We start from the raw sequence: 24,068 nt of genomic DNA, 5'->3' as shown, positions 1-24,068 counted from the left end.
ATCTGCTTTTTTCCCCTTTTTATAAGAAGACATTTTCTATGCTATAATTTATATAATAAAATACATGTGATATCTTATTAAATAATTAGCATCAAACAAACAATATAATTCTTATTCTCAGTGAATAAAAATTACTTAATAAATTAAAAGATTGAAAAAATGATTGAACAACCACCAAATAGGTGGTGATGTGCACTAAGGAGGTTATGTAAATTGTCATTAAACAAAACAAGAAGAAGGTGGTAAAATGGCATGCTTTTTCATGTCTGTTTCCAAGGTAAATCATTGATCGGTCGCTCTGTCGAGAATGTCTTGTGTGTTAACCGGGAACATACTCTGGGTTGGCTGAACTTACTCCCGGATGCATTTTTGGAACCAGCATACCTCGAGTAAGCAAGGTTTGGGTTAATCAACCCAGAGTTCAGGGTATATGAGACAGTAAGTTAACCTTGCTTTCTGGAATACTCCCCTGTGCCAGTTGTCAATCATCACAGTGTTCCCACTGTGTCCTGCTCCCTGCCTTGTCTTGCCTGGTTCTGCTCTTCCCTGCAGGTGTTTGGATCCAGAGTTTTCCCCTCTGGTGTAGTTTTGTTTGTTTTTGTTTTATTAATAATAAAAAGCCCATTTGTTCTCTGCATCATTGAGTCCTCGCCTCGTCCCTAACCAAACCTGACAAGATTACAGCAAACAATGAACCAGACTATTTAAATGTTAAGCAAGCAATCTCATTGGCTGCAGGGTCAGCAGAGACCAATCAACTTGTGCCATGCGGTGATGTAATTGCTTGCAGATTACATGTAAAGGACCTATCAGCCTGCACCCTCTAGACTTTCATGACTGAACTAAATATTTATCAGATGGACTCCATTTATCACTTTCTCCTGGTGTTACCACTTCATTATGACAATGAAATCTTACCATGATAACATGAACGTGTATTTGTGAGTTTCAGCAGGAGCTGCTACAGAGGAATAGAGATAGCAAGTTGGTGACAGTGCCATTATAACAGCAGAGGGGACTGGTGAAAGACACTGGCAATTAGAGGCAATGGCCCATATGGAATTCGGTTTGCATCAGCTCTTAGGCAGAGGCAATAAAAACATCTGCAGACCACAGGAGCACAAGCCTTAAGAAAACAGCATTAAACAGGCCATATGCTGCTATTTCTTTTGGAGTCTGGACTAATTCAGATTCAATACTGATCGCAGTTGACATGGGATGCTTGGGACAACTGCAAAATAACCTGGTCTCATAGGAGAGACGTACCCGTGGGCACGTTTTCACGAGACACAAAATTATGTGCCGGCACGTACGTCTGGCTACAGTCTCCTACAGAAATGAACGCTAGAGGCCGGTAAAATGTCAATGAGCGCTTTGGCTCATTTTCACACACGGTTTCGATGACGGCCGGGGTCGGATTATGGATTCATAAAAACTAGTTTTGACGTCTCCTCGCGCAATATCATGTCACGACTTCAAAACGCTTCTTACCAGAGTGCCCGATTTGTACTTTGGACTTTCCGGCTCTATGCGTTTCGCTTTTTTTGGCTCGGTAGCTCAGCCGATATGGAGTTGGACTTACAACGAGGAGTCGATTCCCTGCCTGGGTACGAATCCCGTGAAAGGCGACTGACTGGGGCAAAAAAAAAAAAAAAAAAAGAGATCTAAACAAGCTGAAAAACGGTATACGATCGCGGACGCTTCTTACGTCACATTTGCTTTTGTTAATGCCATTGGGTAGGTTTAGGCGTAGCGTCGGTGGGACGTTATTTTAAAACAAAACGGAGCGCAAATGTCAAATCAAGAACCGCGGCGATTTGTCTAAAAAGCAACGTCATAAAAACGTACCGCATTCACCCTATTATCTGCTCCGGCAAAAAAAAAAAAATAAATAACACGCTTTTAGCGCCGCTCAGTGTACATTTCACATCGAAACTGCAGCGATATGTACTCACTGGTACGTATTTCGCGACTCGCAAAAACGTGCCCACGGGTACGTTTTCGTCATGAGACTAGGTTGTTACTCAGGAAACACAAGATAGAGAGGAAAGACATGCAAATACTGCTGAAGGGAGTGAAAGAGCAAACATAAAATGTTTATAGAGATTCAGCAGGTTTGACTGAAGACATGAATAATAGTAGGGTAGATAATATTAATTATAATAGTAGAATATACATAGGTGAATGAAAAATAACACTAGCAATTTTTATGTACTGAAGAGCATTTGTGTTGTAAGCTATAGAGTACTATGGGTTGTGGAAGAGCTGTTTTATTTGATATTTATTTATTATGAAGTTTTGCATCTGTATATTATTATTATTATTTACTTTTTTCTTGTAAATTAATTTTATTCATTAATATCATCTTTTTTACATAAAAAAAAAACTTAGCAACGTTTGACTGGTAGTGTTGTGTTCTGCATTGTTATGTTTGTATCCAGCTAAGCTATACAAATGTACAAATATTTGTTATGCCAGTAAAACAAATTAAACTGAATCAGCCATGAACATGAAAAGTCTGCCAGAGAGCAGATTAAATCTGACTGGATACTACAGCGAGGCTACAGTTGATGGTTTGTAACGGTCTTGCTTAATTGCCTTGTCTAAATGAGGCTAACCCGTGGAGCTGTCGAATGAATCTGTCATTTCTTTTGTGAAAGTCCTGCTTGCTCCACAAATCTATTTCTGTTTGAGAACCCTTGAGTGAATCAAGCGTTTGAGCAAAAACGAGGTCCTAGCAGTCGAGCACATTTCTCATTATTTCTTGAAAGAATCAAAGCCACTTTTTTTGAATGTAAGAGGTTGGTCATGAAACAAGATGGGATGGCGGTAACTTACTGTTGTTTGTGTGTGAGCTCTTGCTCCTTATTAACCAGATCCTGCTTAAGGCTGGCCAGCATCTCCACCGACACGTCCACTTGCCGCGAAAGCTCTGTGGCCTTGTCCTCCAGGTCTTGCTTCTCCTGACTGAGCCTCTCACTCTCCAGTTTTGCCTTTTCCAGCTCTGAGCTTTTCCTTTCCAGCTCTGCCTGCAGACGGCCAACACGTGCCGCGATCTTTTGCTCCACCTCCTCCGACAACTTCTCAAGCCTCTCATCCAGCTCGAGCCTCTCAAACGCTCGAGCTTTCAACCGAGCCAGGCCCTCCTCATAAGCCGCCTCCACCGCGCTAGCAGCCACGTTGGCGGCCACCGCCACAGCGTTGTTCCCTGTGGAGGACAAGGCGTCGCCGGAGCTCATGGCTGTCTTCACCAGGATCTCACCCAGGGGAAACTCCACATTGGGCAGGTAGCAAGTAGTAGACGAGGGGGCAAGGCCAAGCTCTTCGCCAGAGCAGGGCAACTCGCGGTACGGGAAACGAGATTCGGCGGCGAGGGCTCCGTCGGCCACTAGGGGGAGCAACGCAGCAGCATCGCATACGCTGTTGGACTTGGACAGCACATACAGGGTCTCGTAGGTGTGGTTGTACTCCAGATGGGCGCGTAGAGAGGACAGACTTCGAAAGCGTTTGTGTTCCCCACAGCGAGGACAACGGTACGGCAGGTCCAAAGAGGCCATTCCACGCTCCCGTGGCTGCCAGGATGGAGCAATCTGCTCACGCCACCAAGCGCTGCCAAGAGCAAGCAGGGATAGCGGCCGGGCACCACAGAGGACCACTCATCTCAGACCCGCTGGGTTTTCTACAGGCTGAGCGAGGAACAGGGGATCATCACACATGCTCCTTCTGAGTCACAAGTTCTTAAATTAGTTCTTCAGTAAGGTCTTGACTGCTGTTTGGCCTCTTTCTGGCGCTTAATCTGTCTTCCTCAGGGTCGAAACCTTTCGTCCTAGTAAAAGAGGAAAAAGGAACAACACAAAAAATTAACAAATAATAACTAGGTATGCATACAGTAAGCATTTTGGCATACAAAGCAATAAATGATAATTATTTATATTTTTAAGCAGATATGCTGGCAGATATCAGTCTACATTTGGTCAATTTGTCAATTTAAATACTGTATAGTGCTTTTCACAATATATTTGTTTAAAGGTGCCCTAGAATTAAAAATTGAATTTACCTCGGCATAGTTGAATAACAAGAGTTCAGTACATGGAAATGACATACAGTGAGTCTCAAACACCATTGTTTCCTCCTCCTTATGTAAATCTCATTTGTTTAAAAGACCTCCAAAGAACAGGCGAATCTCAACATAACACCGACTGTTATGTAACAGTCGGGATCATTAATATGTACGCCCCCAATATTTGCATATGCCAGCTCATGTTCAAGGCATTACACAAGGGCAGGATGTCTGGATGTGCACAGCTGAATCATCAGACTAGGTAAGCACGCAAGGACAATAGCGAAAAATGGCAGATGGAGCAATAATAACTGACATGATCCATGATATTTTTAGTGATATTTGTAAATTGTCTTTCTAAATGTTTCGTTAGCATGTTGCTAATGTACTGTTAAATGTGGTTAAAGTTACCATCGTTTCTTACTGTATTCATGGAGACAAGACTATTGATATTTTCATTTTTTAAACACTTGCAGTCTATATAATTCATAAACACAACTTCATTCTTTATAAATCTCTCCAACAGTGTGTAATGTTAGCTTTAGCCCGTTAGCCATGGAGCACTATAAAACTCATTCAGAATCAAATGTAAACATCCAAACAAATACCATACTTACGCGATTAGACATGTTGCATGACGAACACTTTGTAAAGATCCATTTTGAGGGTTATATTAGCTGTGTGAACTTTGTTTATGCTATTTAAGGCAAGCGTGAGTTCCGGGGGCGGGGAGCACGAGAATTTAAAGGGGCCGCAGCCTGACTCGGCGCATATTTAATGATGCCCCAAAATAGGCAGTTAAAAAAATGAATACAAAAAAATCTATGGGGTATTTTGAGCTGAAACTTCACAGACACATTCAGGGGACACCTTAGACTTATATTACATCTTTTGAAAACACGTTCTACGGCACCTTTAAATCAGCTTTACAGAAATTCATTATGTTAACGCTTTTTTAATTCCTTAATGCCTAATTGTCAGCATTTAATGTAGCAGTTTAGAGCTGGGCGATAGAATAGTTTACATATGGCGATGATATAAATCAAGCAATTAAGATTTGCTTTATAGTATATATCGCTTTATGTGAAATCATATGTATACACTCTAAAATAAAGGTAAAATATGTTTGTTTTTTGGGGGGAGGGGGTTTTTGGTTCCCCAAAGAACCTTTCAGTGAACTGTTCTTAAAAGAACCATTTTGTCTTGCGAAGAACATTTTAATCATCTAAAGAAACATTTGCACTATAAAGAACCTTTTGTGCAATGGAAAGGTTCCAGTGATGTTAATGGTTCCTCATGGAGTCTAGGCATGCTGTGGTAGTCAATGTTACTGGTGTCATACGGTGTTCGGCCATACACTGATTACATTACTTGCCCACCGCATCACCACCCCAACTACCATTTTGCTTTTTTATACAAATAAAAACCATTTAGTTCAGTTGGACAACATACTCTACAATTATAAACTGAAACTGTCTGCTTTGCTCCATACAGCATGAGCTGCAGAGTTGCAGCAGGAGTCAGATTTCACTTATCAAATGACAAGAATAAGAAGAGATGACTAAGACAAGACGATGGCAGAGGATTTAGTGCAATGATGCTCAACAGTTTCTGAGTATCATTGACAAATATTAAAAAGTAAAATGTGCTGTCAGTACCACCGTTCCCTATACAAAGAGTATAGTGATTGTGAATATGTAAGCAAAAGTCAAAGTGAGCTCGCATTCAAAAGCTATTTCAATGCCCCATTGACAGTGGTTCCCTGATGCCCGCAAATTATACACAGAGTATGTGTGATCGCAAATTCGAAAGTGAAAGTGAAAAGCGAGCGCCCCCAACCCTGGAGTTATCGGTAATACTGCTGTTGTCGCAAGTTTATTTACTTGTGTGAAAACTTAATCTCTAATGGAGTCATCAGTGCCAATAAAGAACCTTCATTTTTTATTGCAATTATTAATTATTATAGCAGTTATTAATTCATTATGGAGGCCTACTATGAGCTAAATATGAACTTGTAGGCCTAGTGATTGACTGTGTGCCATGGACAAAACAAATAATACAAACTTGGAGATAACATTTTATTTTATTTGTGCTTAACAATATGTAGCCCAACTAGAACTATCCTATCATTTGGCTGTAATTTACTGGTTTAAATATACTGGTCTATGTAATTTATCAGACCAATACAGATGACATTAAAAGGTCACATTTATGGATACCAATATGACTACAAATAATTTTGCAAGTACTGGAATCTTCTGTCACAATATCTTGTGAGTTTACATGGCCAATAAAGCTTTGTGATACTGATGTTAAGCAAACTTGAGAACAGTGTGTACAGACATGCCTAAAACCTGACCAATATAAAAAGCTGATGTTAGCTCACTGGAGGCACACATTTATATTTGTCTATTGCAATGTACTGCAAAGATAAAATTAACCATGGGTTAAATATAAATCTGTTCCTGAATTGGAAATTCTAACATCCTTGGTCTTTCTTTGGACAATTTCCACTACTCTGCATGCATGAAGTAGAAAAATAAACAGTGCATGAAAGTGTACAGTGATAAAAAATAACCAAATTAAATTAACCACAGGACAATTTAAAGCATGAGTTGAGTAGTACGATTTTACGTTTGCTAATCTCTCTGAGTGGTTTCAGCCTCTAAGGAACTGAGAATGGGCTGATTTAGCTGATTTAGTTGAACATTTCAATGCACTAATGGAAATGAACATATTCTGTCCGGACCTCTATCAAGAAAGTATATCTTTCAATATGCCACACTACACAGTCATTACTCAATGTACTGTTTGGCAGTAGATCAAGGAAAAGTCTCTTAACAACACTGAAACAGACAAGGAAACACCTATTGTGTGAAATTAGCAGTTCATATGCCATGACAGTTCATCTAACTATTCCCAAAGAGAGACTTCATCAACATAAGACATGTCTAAATGTGTAATGGATCCCCATTAGTGTTCCCCAGTCTTCTATACTCTTCCAATTCCCACCCTTTTCATTCCCACGGTATTGCAAACAATGCAGATAAGAATGGGAATTAAATGGAAATGATGGGTGTTTTTTCTGCACACATGATCCTGAAATGAATTTCAGCCAAGGCTCCAGTAAAAGAGAGAGTTATATATTCATTCAACTAGGGATTAGACGTGCACAATTCCCCAAAATTAATCCAAGATACTGAATCAAATAATCTGCCATGGCAGGTCATGAGCAGTGCATTTAGCAAGCAATATCATGGAGTACAAGTGGTTTAGCCACCACTTCATTATTTTTTAAGCCTGGAACTAGGGCTGCACAATATTTAAGAAAAATGCAATAACTTGTTAAATAATGTGATATTCGATTTGCAATACGAGAATTCTTTAAGTGTGTAAAATAAATGTTAGCGTTTCAGGTAGGCCTACATTAGGTTTATTTAACAACAGAAATTAAATACTCAAATGTAAAAATAAAACATTATTTATTTGGTCTTCACTGTATGAAATAAATATATACTGATTCAGCCAAGAGCAGTGAGTGATTTTCTCTTTATCTATTGACGTTTGATTAACATTAAGCACACAGACGGTAGCTGGTTTATTAGGCTGCTGTCACTTTAACGCTTGCTTTCTTTCTCAACCGTTTGGTCCACTTAAGACTTAACTGACTGTGTTTATGTGAATACTCAGCAAGATGGGCATTTTGACATCATTTTGCGTGTATTTGGTCATATGCTGTGAAAGAGACCTGAATTCGGGATCACACGCGGGATCAGAGGGGGCTTTCTGTGCGCATGAGTACTTCACTTACTTCACTTATGAGTACTTCACTTATTGCATTTAATAACATTAAGCATGTCACACATATGTAACAGTCATTTGTAGGGCTGCATGATGTGATGTCTAGTATAGGGATCGTTATTCCGTACGGACCAGACACCACAGTTCAAAATGCAGGTGATTCTCTGTTTAATTGCAAAGTTTGACCATCATGCAATTAAAGTTTATCATTTGAACGCATTTTAGGTCCTGTCAGTTTAAACATTTAAATGATTTTAAACCATTTGAGCGCAAGATGGTGAGAAAGAACTCTTCTGAACACGCGCACACACACACACAGAGCCACGCAGACGTACATGAACACCGAGTGCCATTCTCTTCCGCGTCTATTTGTGCCTGAACGGACACATCCATGCAAAAAAATGTCTAAATGCACATAAAAGATCACCTATCACCGTAAACACAATTGATTATGGCTTAGGGTGAACGAAACAATTGAGAAAGAAAACCGGATGTGTAACAGTATTTTGGATCCGCGCCGCACATTCTGTCTTAAAGTGACAGAAGCCCCTGCTGCTCCTGCTGCTTCTGTGTCATGAATGTTAATCAAACAACAAAACTTTTGTAGTTTTAACACAGATTAATTATGTTTAATTTATACAGTGAGAATGCAGTGTTATTTTAAAATTGATCAATCAATTTCTGTACCTGAATACTGTTAGACTTACCTGGAAAATATAAAGCACTGTTTATTTCATTTGTATATTTGTTCTATTATATTTGTTCTATGATTGTAATTTGTTCATTATTTTCTATGCGTATTCACTCACCTACAAAATCACCCCAATCATCCTAGAATGATTAATTCTTTCCAAATAGAGCTATTCAAGTCATGTCAAAGTTTTTTTTTTTTTTTTTTTTTTTTAAATCGCAATATATATCGCAGAAAAACAAAAAATCGCAATGTCAGTTTTTTCCAATATCATGCAGCCCTAGTCATTTGTCCAGTCTTGGCCTGGAAAACTTGGAATTTTTGTAATCTTTTGGAGTATTAAAATCATGCAATTATCGCAGCCTAACCTGGAACCAAACCAATCAACTGAGAGATAAAATTTGAGAAGATTTGAGATAAAATTTTTGAGAATAGAACAAATATACAAATGAATGTGCACTTATAAAGGAATGAATGAGCAGTCATTCGTAACCAAAATAAATGAATCAGCAATGATACAAAATAAAACAAAACAAAAAAAGTCTTATAAAAAAAATATTAAAAATAAAAATATATAATATATAAAACATACACTACCATTTAAAATTTTGGGTCAGTAAGATTTTTTTTCTTTTAAGAAATGAATACTTTTAATCTGCAAGGATGCATTAAAGGGTTAGTTCACCCAAAAATGAAAATTCTGTAATTTATTACTCATGTCGTTCATCTTCGGAACACAAATAAAGAATTTTTTCCGAGAGGTATATGACTCGTCCATAGACAGCAATTTAACCACAACTTTCAAGGTCCACTGAGGTACTAAAGACATTGTTAAAATAGTCCATGTGACTGCAGTGGTTCAACCTTAATTTTATGAAGCGACAAGAATACTTTTTGTGCACAAAAACAAAACAAAAATATTGTGTTCTGAAGATAAACGAAGGCCTTATGGGTGTGGAACGACATGAGGGTGAGTAATTAATGACAGAATTTTAGTTTTTGGGTAAACTAACCCTTTAAGTGTCACTTAAGACTTTAAAATTTTTACAAAACAATATAATATAATATTATAATTGCTGTTTTCAACATTGATATGAATAATAAATGTTTCTTGAATACAGAATATTTTCTTGAAATCAGAATATTAGAATGATTTCTGAAGGATCATGTGAAAGTAATGATGCTGAAAATTCAACTTTGTCATCACAGGAATGGATGAGCAGATGGACTATATAGAGATCAGAAGCTCTAAATCAAAAAGTTAATTTAATGAATCAGACAACACCCTACTAACAAGTGATTTTAAACCACCAATCTGATTTCCGTTGTTCAGGATGGTCTGTTATGATGATTTTAGACTAGTCAGCCTAGTCAGTTACCTGATTAAACCATAAGACCAGTAAACCACCTTGGCCTGGTTTACAACTATGACCATACTCCAGGAATTTAGTCTGAGGTAATAAATGGAGTGTGATTTCAGAAGGAGTGACATTGAGCTGGGTTGACTGGCCTATATCTCATTGCAGAAAAAGTGAAAGAAGGAAAACAAATCTGACAACATGCTTAAAAAATCATGTCAAAACCTAGACCACATCTGCAGTCCTTGGCTCACCAAATCACGTTTGGTTACCTTAGTGGTGTTTCTATCCCACGGGGTACAAAACATGGGCTATTGCCCTGAGGATGCTTGCTGATTTAAGGGCGTCATCATTATATCATCTATTGTGACACACATTTTAAAGTGCAGAAATACACGCGAATCCTCAACCTGTGCAATCATATTCATTATATGGATGTCTTCATATGTCATTCTGTCAGGAGTGCACATCATTATAGGCACTTGGTCTCGTTCTTGGTCTGTTTCTATTGTGCCACAAATGATCTCTGTCTGGGTTTGTCTCTCTCTATAACCTCCTTCCTCCTTTAGCTGAGGAGACAGAGAAAACCTTTTCATTACTAAGGGGGCTTGAAGACTCTCTCGTCTCAGATCTGTAATGGGATAACAAAAGACTTCTGATTAAGGCCTTAACCATTAACTAAAACCATTAAAGGGCTCTTTTAACAACAGCCATTTAAGCCTGAGATATAGCCCAGTGCTATCAGAGGTTAGAAAGAGCGGCTACATCACGATCAACATTCTTGCAATCAGCTCTGACCTTGATGACAGAGAGCCGTTTGAATCTTGCAGAGAAACTGCTGCTTTCAAGATGGAGGTCCATTGTTGCCAGGGATACAAGCTCAGAATGAGAAGCACAGTAATAAATGGATACAAACAAGCCAGCCAGTAATGATGAATCCTCAGACAGAGGTAACAAGGAAAGAAGGATGGGGTGGATAAGTCAAAGAATGCAGAGAACTCCAAGAGAATATGTTCCAATCACTGAAAAAATGTTTTGTATTGATTATTTTACATTTAATTATATATGTTGCGATTTAGATTGCCTTTACTGCCATCTAATGCTCACTTAGGGTGTGTTCACGCTTGTAGTTTGGTTCTCTTGGTTCTTTCGGTCCGGACCAGAAGAGAAAATGACACATTTACTCCTGGTTTGCTTAGTGTTCACATTGCCATTTTTAACACCGAACCTACGGTTAAATAAAGGATAAAGGAAGGAGAAAAAAAAACGTTTTAATGACATATATTTTGTGAAGTAACTTACCGAACATTCAAAACAATGCTGTGCACTGGGCTAAATGCTCGTTGTGTGTTCATTGGGAAGCGGACAGTTACCCACCTTTTTAGGCGTCTCAGTCCGCTTGTTTGTTGCACGCAGGTTTCAGATGACAGCGTTTGCACTTATTTAAATGAACCGCACTAACAGAGCAATCACACAGTTCGTTTTAGTCAAAGCAAACCTGCCAAGTGTTAACACACCCTTAAAGGTAACATTTAAAAAAGCTAATAATTTAACAACACTGTCAAATATAATCTTTATTTAATTCACTTGTAGCATTTAAAATGACAGATGTTGTGTTTATTTTTTAATTGTAATTTATTTAGACAAAATATAGTATAGATTAAAAAAAGTATAGACCTTAAAGCAGAACTAAGTAACTTTTTTTACCTTCATAAATAGTTTTCTAAGTCCTTACGATGGTTAATTGACTTGTAGTGGTGTGTTTGAGGCGAGCACTAACCCCCTCTGGCGCGTCTACGCCAGAAAACAGCACTTGCAAGTTGAGCTGCATCGACCCGACACAATCTCGCCTCATGTTCACGTTCACGCGAGAGTGACAAAATGCTTTAGGGTAATTCAAAAACAATGTATATATTATGACTTTATAAGACAATTTCAAAAATGACCCACCTCCATCGAGATTTCTTGTACTGTATTTGCAAAACTACTGCGCTGGTGAGCGTTGTAATCGTTGTAGTCCAGAGCTGCGCTTGGAGTATTTACGACAGTGTGATTCACTGAAGGAAACTGTAGGGGGAGCTTCGTAAATCTTACTGAGTTCCGCTTTAATATCAGCTATTTATTGGTTAAAGCTGCAGTCCGCAACTTTAACCAATAAAAATGTACAAAAATTATATAATGAGAATATACAACATGAATCCATTTTCCAAACCGTGTTTTTGTCTTGTCCTGAATCATTATGGTACACTTATAATAAGTGTTTATATTCTGACTATTTCAGACCAGACTGGTAGGACTCGCCGCAGAGTATCACAGTAATTGTGTGACTCGCCATAGACATACACGGAGAAAAGTAGCTCCGGCTACAATGTTCCTCCGCAAGACGCGTGCAGTTCTGTTTATTAACCGCTAGAGGGCCAGCAGCTTTAACATTATCATTATTGTACTCGATATCAGTACATCTCTGATTTCCAAGGCAGAAATATGCATAGTTTGTTCATGTTCCTGCTTTGCCTTCCAACAAATGAAAAGCCACACCCATTCCAAATCCAAATCTCATTGGACCTCTTGCTCATGTTTAATAAACAAGGCACATGGACTGGAAGTGATTGAAGAAAAGCCATAAAAGGGATTGTATATAAAAAGTATCAGGGACATTGTGAAATTACGTGTTGTGAGAAAGCACACAAATAATAGCGAGGCCTTATTTTTAGTGTACTGATCGGCTGCGATTTTGTTACATTGTTCATAACTTTCAATTTGTGGATGGAAAAAAAAATTATTGTCACATCGTGACTGGTTGAGACACGGTTTTAGCATTTTACTGAAAGGTTCATACATATGCAAATCACATGCGTCCACGTCATTAGGCATTATTATATCAGGTCATGGTGAGCAATGTTCTCTGTATTTTTATGCCACATCAGTGTATTACATAATTTTCAGGATGACATCTTTGAATTCTATTCATGGAATAGAAAGAGGCTTTGTACAAGCTGAATGCTGTCATTTCATCTATTGAGCCAACACAATGACATTTTTTTATTTATTTACTTTTTATGTCTAGGAAAATAAACTGAACAGTCATATTATTGTAAGCCTTCATATTATTCATATTATTAGGCCAAGAATAAAATTTTGTCTGATCCTTGTTAACTAAATGTATAATGTATAATGCATTTCACATTTTTATTTATGAAGTGAACTCTTAGGCCAATGAGTGACCTCTCTTAAACTGCTACATCGACAGCTCATAGCACTCATTCTCGTCTCTGGAACTGCTGGTTTCTCCGCAGAGAGTACAGCCACAAATGCCCCTGTGACTTAAAAGTAGTAGCCAAAATAGCTCACCCTTTACAGTCCATTGTAATTTGGATCATAAATCTAGTTTCAGCAAAAAAAGAATGACAACAGGCAAATAACTCTGACTCTATTTGATATAAAGAGAAAAGCACCAAGCTACACTGCAACACAATTCCACTAGAATATTAACATTCAATAAACATACTGTTATGCCTATGTTTTCTTTTCTTTTTTTATCAAGGTACACTATGTAACTTTTTTGTTTTTTAATCAATGAGTCAATATATCATTAATCCTTCTTCTAAAATGTGTTTTTGTCTTACCCTGATTCAATATGGTAAGCTTATTGACAATTGCTTATAGTTACTGTTGGGTGGTTTTCGCAAGAAATTGCGTACATGCGTCACTCGCCCATGTGTGTCTCATCATTCCCGTAAATTGACGTGTGTATGGTGTTGGAGTGGCATAGGTTAGTTGTCACAATGAGTGAGAAAAGTTGACATGGGAGCAGCTAAATCTTGAACTTCTGAGGAATCACCCATTTTAAAAAGACACCGAACAGAGGAGAGTCTGCTGGCAAAAAGAGAACGTGACAGAGCTCGTGTTAAAAGGAGAATCAACACTGGCTTTGCTTTTCTGTGATTTCTGTGATTTTTTGAACAGCTAAATTACCATATGTAACTCTCTAACAGGGTTCTTTTTAAAGCATTCTCTGTTGTGAAGGGTCATTTCATTATGGGTTGTTGTAGCGCTGTGCTGGAATTTATTTTCAAGGAAGTACCGTGTAATGGGTATGGAAACAGTAACGTCTTTAACTAGTCAGCTTGAGATCCTTTCTATCTAAACTGGTTATATCTCTCAAGCCTAGTAGTGAATGTTTCATGAGCAGTAAAATAATCTCTCTTTTTTTAAGTTATGAGAAAGAACAATATTAATCCACACAGTCATACAGAGCCGAAGCACAACCAAAACAATGTTCTTCCGCAATATGCATGCAGTTTTGTTTTTTAACCACTAGAGGGCTACTAGAAGTTACATAGTGAATCTTTAAGGACTTAATTTTTGCATTGGGATCCATTTTCCAAACCGTGTTTTTGTCTTATCCTGAATCATTATGGTACACTTGTAATAAGTGTTTATATTCGGACTATTTCAGGCCGGACTGGTAGGACTCGCCGCAGAGTATCACAGTAACTGCGTGACTCGCCATAGACATACACGGAGAAAAGTAGCTCCGGCTAGAGGGCCAAAAATCGCGGACAACAGCTTTAAATAAGAAATAAAAAAGAAACTACTCGTCAAGCATTTTCATGGATCTTTAAGGGAAATTTAAAGCTCAGTATGCAAATTTAAGCACAGATTGTGTACCTGAAAACTCAATTTACATAAATATGTATTATGAATTATGCCTTATGATCTTATTGTGCACATTTCATTACATAAAAATAAACTTGTTATGCCTCTGAAATTATTTTCCCGATAGTGCCAATCTGTCTTAATTTTCAAATCAATTCAATCAATTCTCATTTAATAAAATCAAGTGCCCAGAAATGCATTACAGAAGGGTCAGTCGATTACAAGTGGCCCACAAAGTTAGTTCCATAGCCATTTTTAATTTTCCTAATTTATTTCAGTGCGATTACCTCTATGTATTGGTATTGCAAAACCACCAGTTTTTTATTTTATCAATCTTGGTTTAATCACAGCAGCCATTTTTGTGTTATAGCTACAGACATTTACAGAAACTCCAATATCTCTCATTAGGATGGTCCAAGCTTCTTGAAACACAAATGATCTACTGAGCACATTTGACTTCCATTAAACCACTTGAAATAGACTAAACTAGAGTAAAACGGGTTGTCAATGCCATTTCAAGTATAGGCAAGAAGGTAATATAAACTTGAGGTCCTTGTAGGAATAGGCTATAACATGAAGGAGCACAACCAGAAGAGCCAGCTGGCATAGTAGCAGAATCACAAGGACAATGCTACTGCTTGTATGAAGCATGCAAAAAATCTGCTAAACTGAAGACAATGAAGGCCAAGGCTGCTCAGGATGGTCGATTCCAAAAAATGTTGAAGCCCCACTGGCGAAAGACTTGTCTGGCTACTATTGATCCATGGGATTTCACTGAGCCAATTATCCCTCATTACCCACAGCTCATCACATGCCACTAGTCTGGGAAGACATCCCAATAAAACACTAAAGGCCCCCTCACACTTGCATTTCTGTATCACTAGCTGATGCAGGCCAATCGATTTCACAATTATGTTATTTTCCATACAGGTTAGCAAACATCCACATCCACTGAGTGCACTGTGTGCTGTGGTTCAGTTGTTAGGAAGGACACACACTAAAATTACACAATATTATTGTGTTAACAGATGCAATTAACAAACATAACTACTGCATTATCTCGCCTCTGTGTGTTTTCCATTTAGATATTTGAGTTTAATCACCATCAGTAGCCTGTGGTCAATCCTCTGTGCACTTTGAACACATTTACACTGCTCTCTGAAGCACATTGTATAAACAGTGTATGATTTACTTTAAAAACTATTTTTACTCAGAAATTGCAAGTAAATTTAGCAAATAATGTTAGACAATGGCAAGTAATACATTGAATTATTCATAATTGTTTTTTAAATGTCAAAACATACTCCAATAATCTTCAAAAAACCTCAGTAAAAACATTTTTACAGGACAGATTTGGTCAATTTGAACCGTTTTGCAGATTTGTGAAACACAAAACACAGCCAAGAGCCAAATGGGAACTCTCTTGAATTACACTTTGTGCAGCTCTGCTAAAACAATATTACATCATTTTTCCCCCAACTGAACTGATTTAATTGAATCTGTCAGGCTTCCTAATCAGCTACCTAAAGGGGCAGAAATAAAATACTTTTATGACCCTGTTTACCAACATTCATTTACAATGATCTGATCGATGTGGTGCGCACTAAATACAGTGTCAGGGTCCAAAAAGTTGTGTGATCTGAAACACTGAATGATCACTGAAATGTTTGTGACCACATGTCATTTGTAGTGTAAAAGTTAATGCATTCTAGACAAACTGAACGATGGCCTACTCACCTGTCAATCATTGCACTACAGAAATGGTTTTAAACATTATAGGGCCTACTGATAAATGTGTAATTTGAAAGGGCTCAAAGTTACTTTGGACAAAAATGTAATAGTATATGATATTAAAATGTGTCTTTATTGTAGGTTTCAGGACTAAACCCATTTTTACACAGGAGGACAACAATAACTGACCAAACGGCTCCCATAAACCCAGTCAAAACTCTACTTCCTTCAAACAATAATTACAGAATTCAATATCCTTACAAGGTCTTATAATGCAAATATTTTTAGATTCGTTTTGTTAATTTTAGAAAGCAACTTGTTACGCATTTCCCTGACAGAACACGTGAAATCGGAGAAAACGTGACTCCATACAGGAGGTAAACAAACCAGTAGTGGGTATGTTTGAGATCAATAGCAGATCAGACACAGGGGACCACCAATGTCAGAAGCAGCAAACAATACTATGTCTCATTGTCATTTCTCATTAACTCGTATTAACATCATGCAGAGCTAAAAAAAAAAAAAGAGGCAGCACTGACAACATGAACTTCTTTACAGTAATATGGGAAATTACATCTACACTGGCTCTCACAGTCTCAATTAATGTTCTTTTACAGTTGAGCTCAAAAGTTTACAAACCCCTTGCAGAATCTGAGAAAATGTTAATAATTTTAACAAGATAAGAGGGATCATACAAAATGCATGTTATTTTTTATTTAGTACTGTCCTAAGTAAGATATTTTACATAACAGATGTTTACATATAATCCACAAAAAAACAAAAAATAGCTTAGTTTATTAAAATGGCCTTCTTCAAAAGTTTGTGAACCATTGATTCTCAATACTGTGTGTGGTTACCTGGATGATCCATGAGTGTTTTTTTTGTTTTGTGATGGCTGTTCATGAGTCCCTTGTTTGTCCTGAGCAGTTAAACTGAGCTCTGTTCTTCAGAAAAATCCTCCAGGTCCCAAAAATTCTTCAGTTTTCAAGCATCTTTGCATATTTGAACCCTTTCCAGCAGTGACTGAATGATTTTGAGATCCGTCTTTTCACACTGAGGAGAATTGAGGGATTCAAACACAACTATTAAAAAAGGTTCAAACATTCACTGATGCTCCAGAAGGAAACATGATGCATTGAGAGTCGGGGGGTGAAAACTTTTTGAATTTGAATATCGAGGTAAATTGTACTTAATTTGTCTTCCAGGAAATGTGAAAATATCTTCTTTTGCTTCGAATGGAAGTACTAAATAAAAAAAATATAATATTTAAACAAAATAAGAAAAAGTTTTCACTTAATGCATCATGTTTCCTTCTGGGGCATCAGTGAATGTTTGAACCTTTTTTAATAGTTGTGTTTGAGTCCCTCAATTGTCCTCAGATGGATCTCAAAATCATTCAGTCACTGCTGGAAAGGGTTCAAATATACAAAAAATGCTTGAAAACTTAAGATTCTGCAAAACCTGGAGGATTTTTCTGAAGAACAGAGCTCAGTTTAACTGCTCAGAACAAACAAGGGACTCGTGAACATCCATCACAAAACAAAAAAAGCAGTCGTAGATCATCCAGGTAACCACACACAGTATTAAGAATCAAGGGTATGCAAACTTTTAAACGGGGTCTTTTTTTTTTTTTTGTCTTGTGGATTATATGTAAACATCTTTTATGTAAAATATCTTACTCAGGACAGTACTAAATAAAAAATAACATGCATTTTGTATGATCTCTCTTATTTTGTTAAAATTATTCACAATTTCAAAGATTCTGCAAGGGGTATGTAAACTCTTGAGCTCAACTGTATCAGTAATTAAACGCAAATTGGATGAAATAAGTACAATTACACTGCAGTTTGTAAGTAAAGATACTTGTTTGGACCAACACTGTTATTCTATTTAGTTATCAGTTCTTTATTATCAATAAATACCGACCATTTGCATAACTGCATTATGCCTCATACACCATTCAAAAGCAAACAACAGTGTTCACAGGTGAAGTGTCTTAATTGTTCGCATAATTACTCAACTTTTTAATCACCGAAACGAACTGGAAGTAAAACTGCAAAAAAAAAAAAGTGTTGATAAACTAATTAAACTCCATTAGCCTACTATTAACTGTCCACACTATATGGTATCATCCAGACAAGGAAAAGGCCGGCGACATTATGGCCATGTTTACGTAGGCAGCAGAAAATGCTGCCTAGTTAGGCAGCTCACTAGGTTTTGAGATACAACCTATCATTTCACAGGGGATCTCTCCCTAAATGATCAGGATTGCGCTCCGTGTCATTGACAGCTGATGCGGTTGTGGGCAAACATGTCATGTAAGATAAGGGTGGAGGTAGCCTACTAAATAATCAGAAATGGAGCTCATGTTCTCGTTCTCTTGGGTAAGTGGATGTGAGAAATGATACCGCATGCGGCTCTATCTCTTTTCATATTAACCTGGAGATGCCACATTTTATGAGACTAATAATAATAATAACGCAATTCAAGCATAACGACCATGGGCATGTATTTGGAGGTATGTTACCTCGCTGCAAATTCGTGCCCGACGGCGCAACCGCGGTTCAACAGATTTTCACCATTTTTCTCCAATAACGTAGGCGAGTCGCGGTACAAATCCGTCTCCTCGAGCCCCTTACATGACCGCCGCTTGCTAATATCAGCAATACCTTTGCCTAGAAACACACTGTTCCCATTGTCACCATCCAAAACATGTTACATGTGTCAGAAAGTGTGCCTCTCACCTCGCAGATCTGTGCCCATTTTCCGCCCGTGCCCAGCAGCAGCCGCTCCAGCAGGATGACGTCACGAGCGCCACTCTCTGCAGCAGAAGACGAGCGCGAACACGCGTCGCGTAGCGCAGGGAAATAATAAAAAAGGGGCGTGTGTGACGCTCACCGCAGCGAGCAGAATACATGCCCTACTTGTCCTGCCTGGAGTCGGGGTTTGAGGTGACTGTGATTCAGCTTTTTTAAAGCTGTGTATTGAAGATAAAAAGCATTAACTGCGGATTGTTTTTATCGTCAGGCTGAAAATGAAGGTACGCCACACAGCGTAGGCTACATTTTATGTGTTTATCACATTCAGTCGCCATATAGGCTAGTCTAGATGAGAGTTTTTTCATACAAAGACTCACAAATTACTAAAATATAATTATTCTTGCATAAATATCTATGTATACTTCGTAAGGAAAATATTAAACGTGATAGGCTATTGTGAAGATAAAATTAAATATTGGCTTTTATAGCATTGCCATTATAGCCAAAGCAGATTGTTAAAAATATTATCTGGACACTTATTTAAATATTATTTCATTTACTTTGTATTAAGTTGAAAGTGTATCTTTTACACACTAGGCCTATAAACGTCAATATAAATAGGTTCAGCTCAGCTGAAATGTATTGGATAGCAGTTATAGCCTACAAAGAACAGCATTACAATCAACAGAGTGCCTACTAGAAACTTTTTAGCTCAACTGGTACAGCATGGCGCTGTAGCAAACGCAACGGTTCGTTTCACAGGAAAACACACATGCTGGTTAAAATAAAATAAAAAAGTGTTGTTTACCTCAAATGCACAGTAGCTCGCTCTGGACAAACCATTCACCAAATTTAACCTAGACACTGCGGTGGAGTCCAAGCTTCCTATCCCGACCTGGACGTGCATTTTAAAGCAAAGATTCTCCTGAATTGAAGTCAAAAGGATATGTATGCTAAATCAATTACTTATTAACGTTGTTCAGAAACTATAGGCTTAACATTTGCTATTTGTGCCGCTGAATAGAAAATAATGTTTCAAACTTGTCTACTCTGTGGCCTGTTGTCTTCCAGAGGTTTGTTGTTTGACAATGTTAAACAGCTGATCAAATATGCGCAGTGCAGAGATTGAGAAGCAACCTTACAGTTTGAACCCTGAAACAAAGCAAAAACTTGGAGGACATCATTACACTTAGACAACATCATTACACTTAGACAACAGTAGGACATTAGCGCCATCTTGTGTTTGCAATATAAATACGCACTCTATCTATCTATCTATCTATCTATCTATCTATCTATCTATCTATCTATCTATCTATCTATCTATCTATCTATCTATCTATCTATCTATCTATCTATCTATCTATCTATTCAGTAGTACTTCAACCAAAGTTTGGTCCCACTATGAGCACTGCATGTCATAACATACATGATCTACAGTAACAGGTATTTCATCAGACCTTCATCAGTTCCCTTAACCTCATCCGTTCTCTTACAGATAACAATGTTCTATCTTGTTATCTGCAAGGAAACATGGCTGTGTGCGTTCTGGTGTCCTCGAATAGCCTTTTTAATGAGACCAGTAATTCCTAAACACCTGCTGCATATGAAACACTGTCATCTTCAGTACTGCTCAATTAAAGGAAGTGTTCTCCCCCTAACCCTTCCACGCACACACAAAATACACGCGCACACACACACATTCTCTCTACAGTCTTTTTAATTCAGACATTTCAAAAAGTGACAACCACACTATGGGCTAATTACTAGCCTGTCATCTACCTTTGTATTTTGATGGATTCCATTCATGACGTGCTGTGCTTTTCCATAGCTTTTTAGCAATAAATGCTTACTGAGGATATTATTAGCTTCTGTTTGCTTAGCAACGATAGCATGTGTCTGAAATGTGTCGGGTTTTTTCTCTGTAATTTAAACACTGAGACATTGGAGACATGCAGGATTGGAGCTAAGCAAGAAATTAGAATGAAATCTCTTAGCATAAACTGAGCATGATTGTGTATTTGTGTGTAAATGGTATGTTCAGCATGATAATAAAATGTGCATTGCTTTAAAAGCCAAATGGAAATCAATACACCTGCAAACAATATGCATTACTCACATCCTGTATTACAAGGGTACTATCAACAGGGGACAGCAAAAGATAGAGCTTCTCAAAGGGGAGAAACAACTGCATGTTCCACAACCACAAAAAGGCTGTTGCATGTTAAGTGAATGAGATCAGGAAAAAAGAAATATGAATCTACACACAGTACAACTACTTCAATATTGTGTGCTGGTTTATATAATCAACACAGTTGTTGTATTCATTGTTATTACCATTATATTTATTGCAGGAAAATATTTTTTTATACACAGCCAATAAAATTAAATATAAATGCAAAGTGTAAATATATTCTCTATTTCATTCTTAATATATTACTGGGGGGAAAAAAAGGAATTTTTTGGAAGATATCTGCAATATTCACATCAATATTTGTCATTGACCAGTCAACAGATAGACTGAGATAGATAGACCGAGACACCTAAAATAAAAAGCCATTAAAAATCTAATAATTTTCTATATATATAGCTTATATTTGTTGTTAGTGCTCTCAAATCGATTAATCGCGATTAATCATATCTAACATAAAAGTTTGTATATATATATATATATATATATATATATGTGTGTGTGTGTGTGTGTGTGTGTGTGTGTGTGTGTGTGTGTGTGTGTGTAACATTTGATGCAGTTAATCGATTTGACAGCTTGACATATGTAGTCAAGACCACCTAAACCGAGACCAAGTCGAGACCAAGTCGAGACCAAGACAAGTGTGTGTCTAGATCAAGACAAGACCAAGACTTTGGGGGGTTGAGACCAAGACAAGACCAAGACCAAGGCAAGTCGAAACCGAGTCAAGTCCAAGACCAGACTAGCACTCCTCAAATTCATCTGAAAGATCCACATTAACTGCCTGAGAAATGTCTTATTTTTATTCAGTAATTACAATTAGAATAATAAGTCACTATTAAAGAGCTGTTACCAATCAACTGAAATTACTAAAAACAAAATTCATCTTTACACTGCAGAGGTGGAACAGAAGTTGGTTCTTTTTTCACCAAGAACATTTTTCCCCCCAGACCTGTTGCTGTCTGCGTTTCCATCACAGTCTAAAGTACCGTGAAGATTAGTCCAGTGATGCTATATATATATATGCTATATATAAATATGTTATATATATATATATATATATATATATATATATATATATATATACAGTGGCATGTGAAAGTTTGGGAACCCGTTGCAGAATCTGTGAAAATGTGAATAATTTATAAAAATAAGAGAGATTATACAAAATGCATGTTATTTTTTATTTAGTACTGTCCTGACTAAGATATTTTTCAAAAAAATATGTTTATATATAGTCCACAAGACAAAAAAAATAGCTGAATTTATTAAAATGACCACGTTCAAAAGTTTGGGAACCATTGATTCTTAATACTGTGTGTGGTTACCTGGATGATCTACGACTGTTTTTTTGTTTTGTGATGGTTGTTCACGAGTCCCTTGTTTGTCCTGAGCAGTTAAGCTGAGCTCTTCTTCAGAAAAATCCTCCATGTCCTGCAGATTCTTCAGTTTTCCAGCATCTTTTGCGTATTTGAGCCCTTTCCAGCAGTGACTGAATGATTTTGAGATCCGTCTTTTCACACTGAGGACAACTGAGGGACTCAAACACAACTATTACAAAAGGTTCAAACATTCACTGATGCTCCAGAAGGAAACACGATGCATTGAGAGTCGGGGGGTGAACACTTTTGAACAGGATAAAGATGTCCAATTTTTTCTTATTTTGTTAAAAAAATATATATTTTTATTAAATATATATATATATATAATAGTTGTGTTTGAGTCCTTCAGTTGTCCTCAGTCTGAAAAGACGGATCTCAAAATCATTCAGTCACTGCTGGAAAGGGCTCAAATATGCAAAAGATGCTGGAAAACTGAAGAATCTGCAGGACATGGAGGATTTTTCTGAAGAAGAGCTCAGCTTAACTGCTCAGGACAAACAAGGGACTCGTGAACAACCATCACAAAACAAAAAAACACTCATGGATCATCCAGGTAACCACACACAGTATTAAGAATCAATGGTTCTCAAACTTTTGAACGAGGTCATTTTAATAAACTCAGCTATTTTTTTTGTCTTGTGGACTATATATAAACATATTTTTTGTAAAATGTCTTACTTAGGGCAGTACTAAATAAAAAATAACATGCATTTTGTATGATCTCTCTTATTTTGATAAAATTATTCACATTTTCACAGATTCTGCAAGAGGTTCCCAAACTTTCGCATCCCACTGTATATATATAGCATATATTATTGTTAGTGCTGTCAAATCGATTAATCACAATTAATCGTATTACAAAAGTTTGTATATGTGTGTGTGTGTAACATATATTATATAACTACAAAATTTTATGTTAGATGCAATTAATCGATTTGACAGCACGAATATATACATTATCTCACAAAAGTGAGTACACCCCTCACATTTCAGCAACCATTTTATTATATGTTCTCAAGGGACAATACTATAGAAATGAAAATTGGATGTACTTTAGAGTAGACAATGTGCAGCTTGTATAGCAGTATAGATTTACTGTCCTCTGAAAATAACTGGCAACAAAAGTGAGTACACCCTAAGTGAACATGTCAAAACTGAGCCCAAAGTGTCAATATTTTGTGTAAGCACCATTGTTATTTAGCACTGCCTTAATCCTTCTGGGTATGGAATTCACCAGAGCTGCACAGGTTGTTGCTGGGATCTTCTTCCACTTCTCCATAATGACATCACGGAGCTGCTGGATGTTAGACACATGGCGCTTCTCCACCTTCCGCTTGAGGATGCCCCACAGGTGCTCAATAGGGTTCAGGTCTGGAGACATACTTGGCCACTCCATCACCTTCACCTTCAGCTTCCTCAGCAAGGCAGTTGTCATC

At 37.4% G+C, this 24,068-nt stretch overlaps 1 protein-coding gene across 2 annotated transcripts in view; it reads right to left on the bottom strand.

Annotated features, from left to right (window-relative positions):
• The window catches only part of fbxo41 (F-box protein 41), a 64,247-nt gene extending 44,246 nt beyond the window's left edge, over window positions 1-20,001 (bottom strand). The window contains exons 1-2 of one of the 2 annotated variants that reach the window (XM_048196602.1): window positions 19,868-20,001; window positions 2,839-3,826 (exon numbers count right to left, since the gene is read on the bottom strand). In XM_048196602.1, coding sequence (XP_048052559.1) covers window positions 2,839-3,557 — 719 coding nt within the window. In that variant the 5' untranslated portion in view covers window positions 3,558-3,826; window positions 19,868-20,001. Of the gene's footprint in view, window positions 1-2,838; window positions 3,827-19,044; window positions 19,180-19,867 lie in introns of those variants that run through there. The other variant, XM_048196601.1, reaches the window with a different exon arrangement.
• Window positions 20,002-24,068: the final 4,067 nt, after the last annotated feature.

Source organism: Megalobrama amblycephala, linkage group LG7, assembly GCF_018812025.1.
Source record: "Megalobrama amblycephala isolate DHTTF-2021 linkage group LG7, ASM1881202v1, whole genome shotgun sequence".
Taxonomy (NCBI): domain Eukaryota; kingdom Metazoa; phylum Chordata; class Actinopteri; order Cypriniformes; family Xenocyprididae; genus Megalobrama; species Megalobrama amblycephala.
This window is presented reverse-complemented; position numbering and strand designations above follow the sequence as displayed.